Source organism: Mustela nivalis, assembly GCF_964662115.1.
Source record: "Mustela nivalis genome assembly, chromosome: 10".
Taxonomy (NCBI): Eukaryota; Metazoa; Chordata; class Mammalia; order Carnivora; family Mustelidae; genus Mustela; species Mustela nivalis.
The window spans coordinates 55,458,099-55,470,221 of NC_139029.1; the positions used below are offsets into that span (position 1 = coordinate 55,458,099).

The 12,123-nt window shown below is 35.7% G+C and overlaps 1 protein-coding gene across 4 annotated transcripts in view; it reads left to right on the forward strand.

Annotated features, from left to right (window-relative positions):
- Positions 1 to 12,123, forward strand: part of LRRC7 (leucine rich repeat containing 7) — a 708,443-nt gene that overhangs the window by 273,582 nt on the left and 422,738 nt on the right. For all 4 annotated transcript variants that reach the window (XM_082688811.1, XM_082688814.1, XM_082688812.1 and 1 more), the window contains one exon: positions 8,051 to 8,148. In XM_082688811.1, the coding sequence (XP_082544937.1) occupies positions 8,052 to 8,148 (97 nt within the window). In that variant the 5' untranslated portion in view covers position 8,051. The remainder of the gene's footprint in view (positions 1 to 8,050; positions 8,149 to 12,123) is intronic.

The window sequence follows — 12,123 nt, forward strand, 5'->3', positions numbered from 1 at the left end:
GGCTGCATATTTTTCTCGTTTGTGCTCTGAATATATCACACCAGTCCTTTTTGGCCTGTCATGTCTCTGTGGATAGGTCTGCTGCTGATCTAATATTTCTATCATCATATGTTACAGAATTCTTGCCCTGAGCTGTTTCAGGATTTTCTCTTTGTCACTGAGACTTGTAAGTTTTACTATTAGATGATGGGGTGTGGACCTATTTTGTTGAGGGGTGGGTTCTCTGTCCCTCCTGGATTTTGATACTTTTTCCCTTCGTCAAATTAAGGAAATTCTCTGCTATAATTTGCTCTAAGATATCTTCTGCCCCTCTCTCTTTCTTCTTCTTTTGGGATCCCAATTATTCTAATATTGTTTCATCTTACGGTATCACTTATCTCTCAAATTCTCCTCTTATTTTCCAGTAGTTGGTTGTCTCTCCTTTGTTCAGCTTCTTTATTCTTCTTCCTTTGGTCTTCTAGATCACTAATTCTCTTCTGCCTCATTTATCCTAACAGTAAGAACCTTCATTTTTTATTGTATCTCATTAATAGCTTTTTTGATTTCAACTTGGTTAGGTTTTAGTTCTTTTATTCTTCCAGAAATGGATTTTTTTTCTCCAGAAAGGGGTTCTCTAATATATCTTCCATGCATTTTTTAATTCCAGATAGCACCTTGATGATTGTCATTCTGAACTCTAGTTCTGACATATTGCTGCTGTCCATATTGATAAGGTCCCTAGCCATTGGTACTGTCTCTTGTTCTTTTTTTTTTTTTTTTTTTTTTTTTGTGGTGAGTTTTTCTACCTTGTCATTTTATCCAGATAAGAATAGATGAATGAGAGAGGAAAATACTAAAAGGGTAGCAGTGACCCCAGAAAGATATACACTAACCAAATCAGAGGAGACCCGAAATCAGGGGGAGAAGAAAGGAGGCAAAAAATATATATATAAATGTAAAAATATATAACCATATATAGTATATTTATATATATTATTTATACACACACACACACACACACACACACACACACTGGTGTATAGAACAGAGCCTCACACTTGATTTTTGGCATATTTTGGTCTGTTAGAAGAAACTTCCTCCCAAAATTTGAAAGAATGAAAAGCTTATATATATACACAAAAATAAGGGTAAACACAATGAGGGTATGGAATATGCCTGTAAAGATGAAAATTAAAAGATTCTAAAAAAGGAATTCAAAAGTTGGTTGAAGAAAGAAAAAAAAAAAAGAGGAAAGAATGTGATCAGACTGGAGACTGGAACAAAGCCATGTGTTAGATTTAGGGTATATTTTGATCTGTTAATAGAAACTGTATCCCAAAATTTTTAAGAAAGAGAAACCTATATGTATACAAAAAAAATAATGTTAAATACAATGACGTGATAGAATATGACTGTAACAATGAAAGTTTAAAAAGATTTTTTAACTGGTATTGAAAAAATAGTTAAAATACATTAAAATAGGAAAGAGAAAAAATTAAAAATATAGAATAAGAAAAAATAAAATAAAAAATTTAACTTTGAAAGACATAAGAATCATGGTAAAAAGCTATGAGTTCTATGTGTTGTATTCCCATAGCTTGACATTTTGCAGTTCTCATTGATTGTTGAGCTTGGTCTGGCTGGATGTTCTTGTTGATCTTCTGGGGGAGGGGATTGTTGCCATGCTTCTCAACTGTCTTTGTCCAAGGTGGAATTGCAGGTCCTTGTCAGGGACCAGGATAATAATCTGCCCGGTTTTGCTCTTGGTAGCTTTGGTTCCCTGAACACTTTCCATATAGCTTTGGAGGATGGGAATGAAGATGGCTGCCTCCCAATTTTCGGTGCATAGGAACTAAGGGTTTGTGGCTTCACTCCTCAATGCGCCTCCAGTGAAAAGCAGTCAATCCCTCCCACCTCCTGGGTCTCTGGTGGCAATCTGTGCTCACGTAGCCTGTGACCAAGTGTTTCTATCTCCGGCACGTGGCCCTGTTTGGAGTCTCCAAACTCAGCAGATTCCTGCAGTGCATTCTGGCATCACTCCTTCTTCAGGAGGGAGGAGGGAGTCTTCCTGAATCTATCACTTGTGGGGAGCAGTGGACTGAATATACCTCAGATCACAGTTTAAGACAACCCTGAGCTAAGAGCCCTCTCCTCGCCTCCATCTCTCCAGCCGGCTTCCCTGCTCCAATACCTGGAAGCCCTCCCACAATCCTTTGGTCTTTTTGTGACGCCTCAAGGCCTGAGACCACACTGTGTCCGCAAGGGCTCCACCCCCTGCTTAGCCTCTTGAGTAATGTTTCTCAGTGGAGCTGACTTCTAAAAGTATTTTGTGCGCCACTGCTCTACTGCTTGCTGGGAGCTGGCCCCTCCCCCCACAGTCTCTCTTTCCATAAATTGCCTCAGATTCACTTCTCTGTAAATCCTACTTTCTGGAAAGTGTTCAATTTTCTTTTCCTAGAATCGTTACTCTTTTCTTTGATCTTCTGTTGAGTTTGTAGGTGCTCAGAACTGTTTGATAACTGTCTAGCTGAACTCCAGGGACCCAGTGATATTTAGGTGTCCTTCTCCTCTGCCATCTTGTTTCTTTTACCTAGTCTGATTTTTTTAAAAAAAGTCTGCATTTGTTTAAGATGGTTTAATTAACAATAGTTATTAAAAACATATTTGAAATTTTTACTTTTTAAGAAACTAAGTCAAGGATATATATTCTTTATAATTTATTTTCTATCTACTTAGCTGACTTTAAAAAAAATCCTTTAGGGGACACCTGGGTGGCTTAGTGGGTTAAGCTTCTGCCTTCAATTTGGGTCATGACATCAGGGTCCTGGGATCGAGCCCCGCATTAGGCTCTCTGCTCAGCAGGGAGCCTGCTTCCCCCTCTCTCTCTGCCTGCTGACCTCCTTCCTTGAGATCTCTCTCGCTTTGTCAAATAAATAAATAAAATCTTTTTTAAAAATTCCTTTAGGAGTCTTAGAGAGACTATAGAGCACAAACAATGGGGCTTGCTAATAGTCAATTCATTGCTTGTGCACTGAACTTCATTTAGGGGCTTATCTAGGTTGTCTGGTCATCAAGTAAACCCATATAGCACTACATTTTTCCAGTTTGGGTTGTGCTTACAAAGTAGTAAATACAGTAAAAGCTCAATGAGAAGGGAAAAATTAGCCTCAGTATGTTTGTTATCTTGTGAGCAAAACAAGTTGATTTTACTTTTTAATCCAGTTCTTTTATGGCACAATTAAATCACTCCCCTCCTCCATACATACTAATCAGGACACTTAGTTCTGCTGAGGAAAGTCGCCACAGAGCAGCATCACACTAAGGAGAGCAGCTCCATCTTCCTCTCCTCCCATCTCTAGGCCCTGCAGTAAAGGGAATAAGGGATCATCTGCCCTGCTCTCTGTTGTCTGGTAGCAGGTGGAAAGTGCAGTTGTGAGAGGCTACTGTTGGGTGCAAGACGATGGCTTATTAGGAAAGTGTCAGGAAATGCCAGTGAATGACTGAGGGAAAGGACATGGGCTGCAGGTAAGGCAATAACAACAATATGTAGAAGGTCACTCATGAGTTCAACTACCTGGTTCACACCCAATGATCCCAGAACATAGTTTCCTTCATGGCAGGTTTAGGAGAGAGAGGTTCATTCATTCATTCAAACAACATATAATTCATGAATGACAAACACTATGACAACTTCTTCATCCCACTGATAAAGTGTAGAATAAAATCAATATCAATCCTGCCTTCATGGAACTTCACAGTACAGGAGGGAGGCAGACATTAAATAGAAATTCTGGAAGACTAATATATAATTGCTATTTGTGATAGCTGTTAGGATGGAAAACTCTAGGCTGTAAAGTGGAGCCATATTTGGGACCTCATTGGATTAAGGTGTCAGAGTGATCCTGTATTATCTCAAAAAGTGATATTATAATGAAGACTGGAAGATTACTAAGTATAATTCAGATAGAGTAGGAAGAGGACTCATTTGAGTCAAAAGGAGCATTATACATAGAGGCCAACAGAGAGGAATGCATTTTAAGTGTATATTCAAGGCACTTAGAAGTACTAGACACAGAGCTCCATAGTTGAAAACCATAGTTGCGTGGAAAACCGTGTTTCTGCAAAGGAGCTCTTAGGAGGTTACTGTGAACCAATTCCACATAGAGGAGTAAATTGTTCATTTGTCTCTAAAGACCCTCAGATGGAACACTTCCCCCAAACTTAACTTCCCTGCTCTTGTTGAATAATTCAGAATTCTTCAGTGGAAAATCGTATCTTTACCAGTCGTGTGCTATATGGAGACTTCTAGGTATGCTGTGTTGCCTACCATAGTAGTCACATGTGACTATTTAAATTTAAATAAATTAAACTCAATAAAATTTCAAAAATTCAGTTCCTCAGTCACTCTAGTCACATTTTAAATGTTCAACAATTTGAATAAGGTTAGCAGCTGCTATGTGAGACAATATAGATATTGAACTTCTCCATCACCACAGAAAGTTCTATATGCATAGTTCACAGTGTAGCCAATAGCCTGGGCTCTTGTGTCCAGGTAAAATAAGAATGACATAGATAATGTACATATAAAGAACTTAACATAGCACCTGGCACATAATAGGCATTTTAGAAATACTTATCCCTGATACCTCTATTCTCTTAACTCAACACCTTTGTCTTCCAGTGACTCAGTTGTTCTTCCTCCTCCTCCTTCATCCAGTATAAATTCATTCAACCATATTTACACCCAACTTGACTTCCTTTCTTAACTAGTCATACTCCTAACCCAATCCACAATTCTAGATTAATCTAAACTTGTTCTCTTATCCAGCTGAATCTGCCAAATCTTGTTGGAAAAAAAAATCACTTCACTATTGAGATTATCAGCCTTATCAGTTGGCAGCCTTCTAGTTCATCTGGTAGACTACCAGTGTACTTGGCAAGCCTTTGACAATGCTTCTTTGACTAATCTTTCCATTTTTGTAGTATCTGTCCTAACTGCATTCTCTTCACCTTTGTATCTCCAGATGACTATATCCTGGAATGAATTCACTGAACTTCCCTCTCCTGTATATCTAGGTGTATATTTTTTATTTGTAGGGGTTGCCAAATGCCAGTATTGGGATCAATGTAAGGCTACTTCAGAAGTATTTGATTGTTAAAAAGTACATCTATTGGGACCTGACTGTTGCTTACTGAATGAAAATCTTTAGTACTGGGAATGGCAAAATTTGTACTTGTTTAAGGCTACTCAGATTATTATTATGACCTAAATTTTGGAGATACCACCAAGAGAATTGTAGATACCTTTACTCATAATCTCTGATTGCTTTTTGATGCTCTTTATTATTAATGTGGCTGCCTCTGTTTCTTCCCAGCAGTTGACACGTAGGCTGCACTTTTCAGAGCTCTTCAATGAGTTGTCAGAGCATCTGTCTTGCCTGTGGTCATCACACTTAATCTCTCCTTGCTGGCACTGTTAACACATTCCCACTGGTGGCTTGCCAAGTTTGAAAGTAGCAAGAATAGCTCCTTTGCTGTGTCCTGGCTTTGCTCCAAAACTTCATTTTTGGTCTCTTTGTCTGACCATTTAATGCAAACTGTAGATCATAGATGACACTGGTGGAAGAGTTCAAGCAGCCAGGAATGTAATCTCAGGAAGATGAAAGTCACACAGTTACATAATAGTTTAGACATGAACATTGTTCTGAAAGTGTTAATTTAATTCAAAGTGTGTTTTCTACTGGACATAATGTTTAGCATTCCAGGGAAAAAAGAACTTTTAAAGCTGCTTTAATTTTTTTTTGTCCATTAGTGTGTTGTATATATAATTTGTAGTGAGTTTCTTTGTCCCTGTTACCTTTTTGGTGGTTCCCAAAAGCTTAAAATGTCACTGGTAGGTACAGCATTGGTGATATAGTGTTGAGTATATCTGCCTTCCAAAGTGTCACTGACAGAATAAACACTTCAGTGAAAATAGCTAAATGGTCAAAAATCAACATGTAATTAGCAAATAACCTTATAGACAAACATATAGATTTGTGTGGTATTATATTTATATAAATATCTAACATGTATACCATTTATATATAGGTATAGATTAATATATTAATGAATTTAAGAAGAATTTCCTCATTAAGGGTGTCTGGGTGTCAGTTAAGTGACTCTTGATTTCAGCTTAGGTTATGATCTCAGGGCTGTGAAATTGAGCCTGGCAACTAGCTCTATGCTCAGCAGGGAGCCTGCTTGAGATTGTCTTTCCCTCTCCCATTGTCCCTCCCCCCTGCTCACACTTTCTCAAATAAATAAATATTAAAAAAAGAAGAATTTCATCATTTATTATTCATTACACAGTAGAATCCCAAATATCAGTCTCCTAGTAGAATTATAATAAAAAACTCATAGAAATAATAGATGAAGAAACAATAAGAAGAATATGAAAAGTCCGAGAATCCTGATTAAATCTCACTTGAGCCTTTTATTTCATGTGTAACTGTGACCAGGTCACTGAATATTTCTGAGCCTTAGTTTCCTCATCTTCAAAATGATCTTTCAGGAGGTTGTTATAAATAAAAAATGTAATAAATGATAAATGATAATATATTCTAAAATATATTTATTGTTGTTGCTAAGGTCACAGGGCACTATACAATTCTGAAATATCTTCTAAATTCTCTAAGAAAGAATACAGCATGTAACACTTTAGTTAGTTCATGAAGATAACAACTCACTTTTATCCATCTCACTATCCTTGAAAGATTAACATATAGTAAATCTTTAATCTTATTAAATAAAATGAAGTATATTTTATTATTTATTTCTGAAAACTGGCAGTTCATGTGCATGGATGTTTTGTATTTTTCTAATAACCAGGACATTAATTTAGTCAGAATTTTTTTTTCCTCAACACTGTAATCTGTTCTTTTTCTTTATTGTAAAAAGGCCAGTTTTCATAGTTTTCCTAACATACTGGACATTTAAATTTTAGTATATGATTTCATTTTTATTTGAGATAATTTTGATAAACAACAGTTACATTTGTTGAGCTCTCAAATTGTGATGGACAATGTATGTAAAGCATTTAACATATTTGATCCTCATAACAGTCTTATGAGATGGCTTATGTTTTCCCCATTTACTTATGGAAAAATTAAGGTCCAAAAGCAGATAACATTCTCTAAATCATCCTTTAAGAGACTAAATGGGAGTTTGAACATAGGCAGTCTGCTTCTAGAACCTAGTCTCATTATATTTAAGCCACACTTCATTGCATAGTATCTACAGATCTGCTTGTGAGTGTTCTCAGAATGCAAACTTTGGGCCCCACAATTCATGTGGGAGTTGACCTGCAGATATTTGATTCCAATAGGAACCGTAATAGTAAAATCCTCTTGGAGTCTTAGTAGTGCTTTCTAACTTGTTCTATGAAGACAAACAGGGTTATATGGAATCAATCTCATATCATCAGTAGTCAGAAATACAAAAGGAAAAATAATACATAAGAAGTTTCCTTTTGTCTATCCTCAGTAGTTATTTAGGGCTATCAAAATGAGTAGATTATGTATAGGTGACACAAAACTGTAAGGTTCACTGAAACCAAAAAGAAAAAATCACAAAAAATGTCCTATAAAATATGTCAACTCAAGTTGAATTTGATCCATTTACTGTTACTTTCTAGTTGTCATCATTGCTATGTTGTCAGCTTCGTTAATGTTGCTAGTAACTGAGTTCTATCACCGTAGGGATTAGGGCTTCAACATACGAATTTGGGGATAGGGGACAGACACAAACATTCCATTCATAGCAATCTACTTGGAGAATGGGCATTTGGATTTTGTCTATATGGTGTTTTTAATTTTTTTTAAATTTAGAACTCCTTGGAAATGTCACTCTCCAGTTTACCAGATTCCCTGGACTCCCTACTGTCTTGTTCTCTGCTAGGTACTAAATAAATAGTGTTGTGTACTGAACCTCAATAGATTCCTGAACCATTGATTCTTGATTTAGACAATTTAAAAAGTCAAATTTTATCAAAGTTTCAGTATTAAGACTTAGTTTTGGTTTGCTCTTATAGGATGGAGAACCTAATAAGGGGAAGGAATCCCCCACAATATCAGAGAAGTCCTTGTAAAGAAGTTCGTGCAGCACTTCGGAAGAGGCCTGAAGAAGAGTGTAAGTATGTTTAATAGGATTAAAATAAGTTCTGGTAGATTTTGGTGAGTAACATTTAAAATATAGGATTAACTTTTAAGTGATTAATCAAATGATAGAAGTACTTAATAAATATTTGTTAAATTAAATTTATTTTTTCAAAACATAATGATAAATGATATCTAGATTAAGACACTAGGAACATTGTTTTCTTAAGTGTTTCTCTTGTACTTCAAGATCTTCTACTGATAATTGAGTTCCATGTTCAAATAAAATTGGAAACTGCTAAATAATCTACCATATCTTCCTACCATGAATATTAATGTTTCTGAGGAGTCCTGAAGTAAAAGAAAACTTTTGAAATGTGTTTAAATTCAATAGATTCCACTTTCATTTGACCACAACACTCTTTCAACATTTTTTTTAACCTGAGGACTCTTTGAAAACCACTGCATTAGACTAAAGAATAAATATCTAATGGTAAACATAAAGCCATCGGTCAAAAGGAAACATTTGATTAATCAAATTTAGGAAAAGATTTTGAAAGATGGAAGTTATATATCTTACCATAAAATCATTTTACTCCATCTGCAAGTTAGTAAATATTCAAATATGTAATTGTCTCTCAGGACTTTAATTTTAATATTTCTAGTCTGTAGCATTGTTGGAGACATTTGACAAAATATTTGCATTTTAAGTTTATGAGATGACCAGTAATACTAACTTTCCTCATGCTATTTGTGAATAATTATTTTCAGGGAACTAAAGCACATTCTGTTATGGCAAAAATGTATGTGAACCTTGTTTTTATACAGAAACTTACATTTTATAAGGATAGAGTTAATGCCATGATTTTATTGGCATATATAGTTTAATAGACCTTTAAGATTATATTGACATTTTAAGTTAGTTTGAAGTACACCATTCTGAGTACAGATGAAGTACATTAAAGCTGGGCACACTCATGGCAAGTAGAGTGTTTTCATTATATTTTGTTTGATTATAGAGTTAATAAACAACCTGATTGGGTTATAATCTATGTCATTCAGTATAGTGTTAGTTTTCTTTCCTTTTTCTTAATGCTGGTTTTCTATTAACCAATAGAAATACAACTTTTAACACTATAAATAAAATACCCAATTAAAACTAAAATTTGAAAATGAAGATTGAGTTCTGGGCATCATAAAACTAAAACTATAAGATGCAGACTCTTGCCCAAAAAGGCTTCATAGGGAAGCTGTGGGGTTTCTTTTATGCTGTTTTAACACAATTAGCTTAGTCTCTGGTATATGTCTTTTCAGATTTTATTTCAAAATTTTGTAAGGGATTTTTGTGAATAAATCTATCATTGATTCTCTCAGAACTGCTATTTAATATAGATAAAGTGATTTCTTAAAACTCTGAGTTAGTCTAGACTGAAGGTTGAGCACTGGGTCCATTGACCAAATCCAGTCTGACACCTGCTTCTGTAAATAAAATTTTATTGAAACATAGCTATCTCTTATTTATTTAGGTATTGTGTATGTTTGCTTTCATATTACAGAGAAAAAGTTGAGTAGTTATGGCAGAGACTATATGGCCCACAAGGCCAAAAGTATTTACCTGGCTCTTTACAGGAAGGGGTTTAAACCCAGCTCTGGGCCATTGCTTCTCAAAGTGTGCTCTTCAGATCAGCCACAGTAGCTGCATTTAGGAACTTGTTAGAAATGCAAATTTTAATAGCTTTAACCCATATCTACTGAATCAAGACCTCTGAGTTGGGTGCAGTAATCTATGTAAAACCTGCAGAACACTCTGATGCAAGCTCAAATTTGAAAATCTCTAGACTAAGTCAAATAACTGGCTGCAGACTATAGTAAATTATCATGGATCCAAAAGACTAATAAAGGTAGGCATATTTTAGAGTTAAGTCTTATTGCTGTTTAATTAAGGTACATAACATAACTGATGCTGGTATTATAACAAAACAAGTCCTCATCAACTGGGCTGTGGAAGTCAGGTCAATTTTTCAAGTGTCATTACAGGAACTCAGTTGGGTTGACTGAGTTATTGAACATGGAAAGACATAATGAGAAATAAGAAACTTATAAAATGCTATTTTCTTTCAGAGAGGTCTTCATTATCCCTTGTTAGTATAATGAGCAGTTCCTCTTGCCTTGTTACAGACCAGTGTTAATTCCCCAAGTAAGAAGGCTCTTTTTCAGAACGGAAGCAGCATATCACATTAGCTAATTAAGACATTAACTTTAAAGTCACACAGAAGGGTTTATTCTCCAATGTGACACTTAATGCGACCAGCTGCAGGAAACTGGGTATTATTTTTTTAATCTAAGACTCCATTTACTTATCTGAAAAATGAGGATAATGATAGAATCTACCTTGTGGGGTTGCTTTGAGAATTAAAGGAAGATATTTATATGGAGATAGGCAGGTTCGGTTCCAGACAATGGAAATACCGTAAAACAATTATTGCCATAAAATGAGTCAAATGATTTTTTTTTTGTTTTCTAGTGCATATTGAAAGTTATGTTTATACTATATTGTAGTCTGTCAAGTGTGCAATAACATTATGTTTAACAAAGTGATGTATATACCCTAATAAAAAATACTTTATCGTTAAAAATTGCAAACTGTCATCTGAGCTTTCAGTGAGTTGTAATCTTTTTACTGGTGGAAGATCTTGTCTCAGTGTTGATGACTGCTGACTGGTCAGGGTGCTGGCTGCTGAAGGGTGAGGTGGCCATGGCAATTTCTTATAAGACGACAAAAAATTTTGCCACATTGATTGACTTTTCTTTTCATGGACCACTTCTCTGCAGTCTGCAGTGCTGTTTGATAGCACTTCACTCACAGTAGAACTTCTTTCAAAATTGCAGTTAGTCCTCTCAAACCCTACTGCTGCTTTATCAACTAACTTTATGTAATATTCTAAATCCTTTGTTGTCAATTCAACAATATCCACAGCATCTTCACCAGGAGTAGATTCCTTCTCAAAAATCCACTCTCTTAGTTCATCAATAAGAAACACTTACCAAAAAAAATAGATTTTATTTATTTATTTGTGAGAGAGAGAGAGAGAGAGAGAGGGAGAGAGCACAAGCAGAGGGAGCAATAGGTAGAAGGAGAAGCAGGCTCCCCACTGAACAAGGAGCCTGATGCAGGACTTGATCCCAGGATGCTGGGATCACAACCTGACCAAAGGCAGACACTTCACATACTGAGCCACCCTGGCATCCCAAGAAGCAATTTCTTATCTTCTAAGATGAGATCATGAGATTGTAGCAATTCAGTCACATCTTCAAGCACCATTTCTAATTCTAATGGTCCTGCTATTTCTATCACATCTTCAGTTAATTCCTCCACTGAAATCTTGAATCCCTCAAAGTCATCCATGAGTGCTAGACTGAACTTCTTTCAAACTCTTGTTAAAGTTGACAATTTTGACTTCTTCCCTTGAATCACAAATTTTCTTAATGGCATCTAGAATGTTGAATTCTCTTCAGAGGTTTTCAATTGACTTTGCCCAGATAAAATCGGAGAAATCACTACGGCAGCTATAATCTTACAAAATGTATTTTTTAAGTAATAAAACTTAAAAGTCTAAATGATTCCTCCATCCATGTAGTGCAGTGTGAATGTTGTGTTAGCAGGAATCAAGACAACATGAATCTTATAGTACATCTTCATCAGAGCTCTTCAGTGACCAGGTGTATTGTCAGTGAGCAGTGGTACTTTGAAAGAATTTTTTTTTCTAAGCAGTAGTTCTCAACAGTGGGCTTAAAATATCCAGTAAACTGTGCTATAAATAGATGTGCTGTCATCCAAGTTTTGTTCCATTTATAGAGCATAGGCAGAGTAGATGTGGCATAATTTTTAAGGACCCTGGACTTTGGGAATGGTCATTAAGCATTGATTTCAACTTAAAAGTCACCAGCTGAATTAGTCCCTAATAGGAGAATCAACTTATCCTTTGAAGCTTTGAAGCCAGGAATTGAT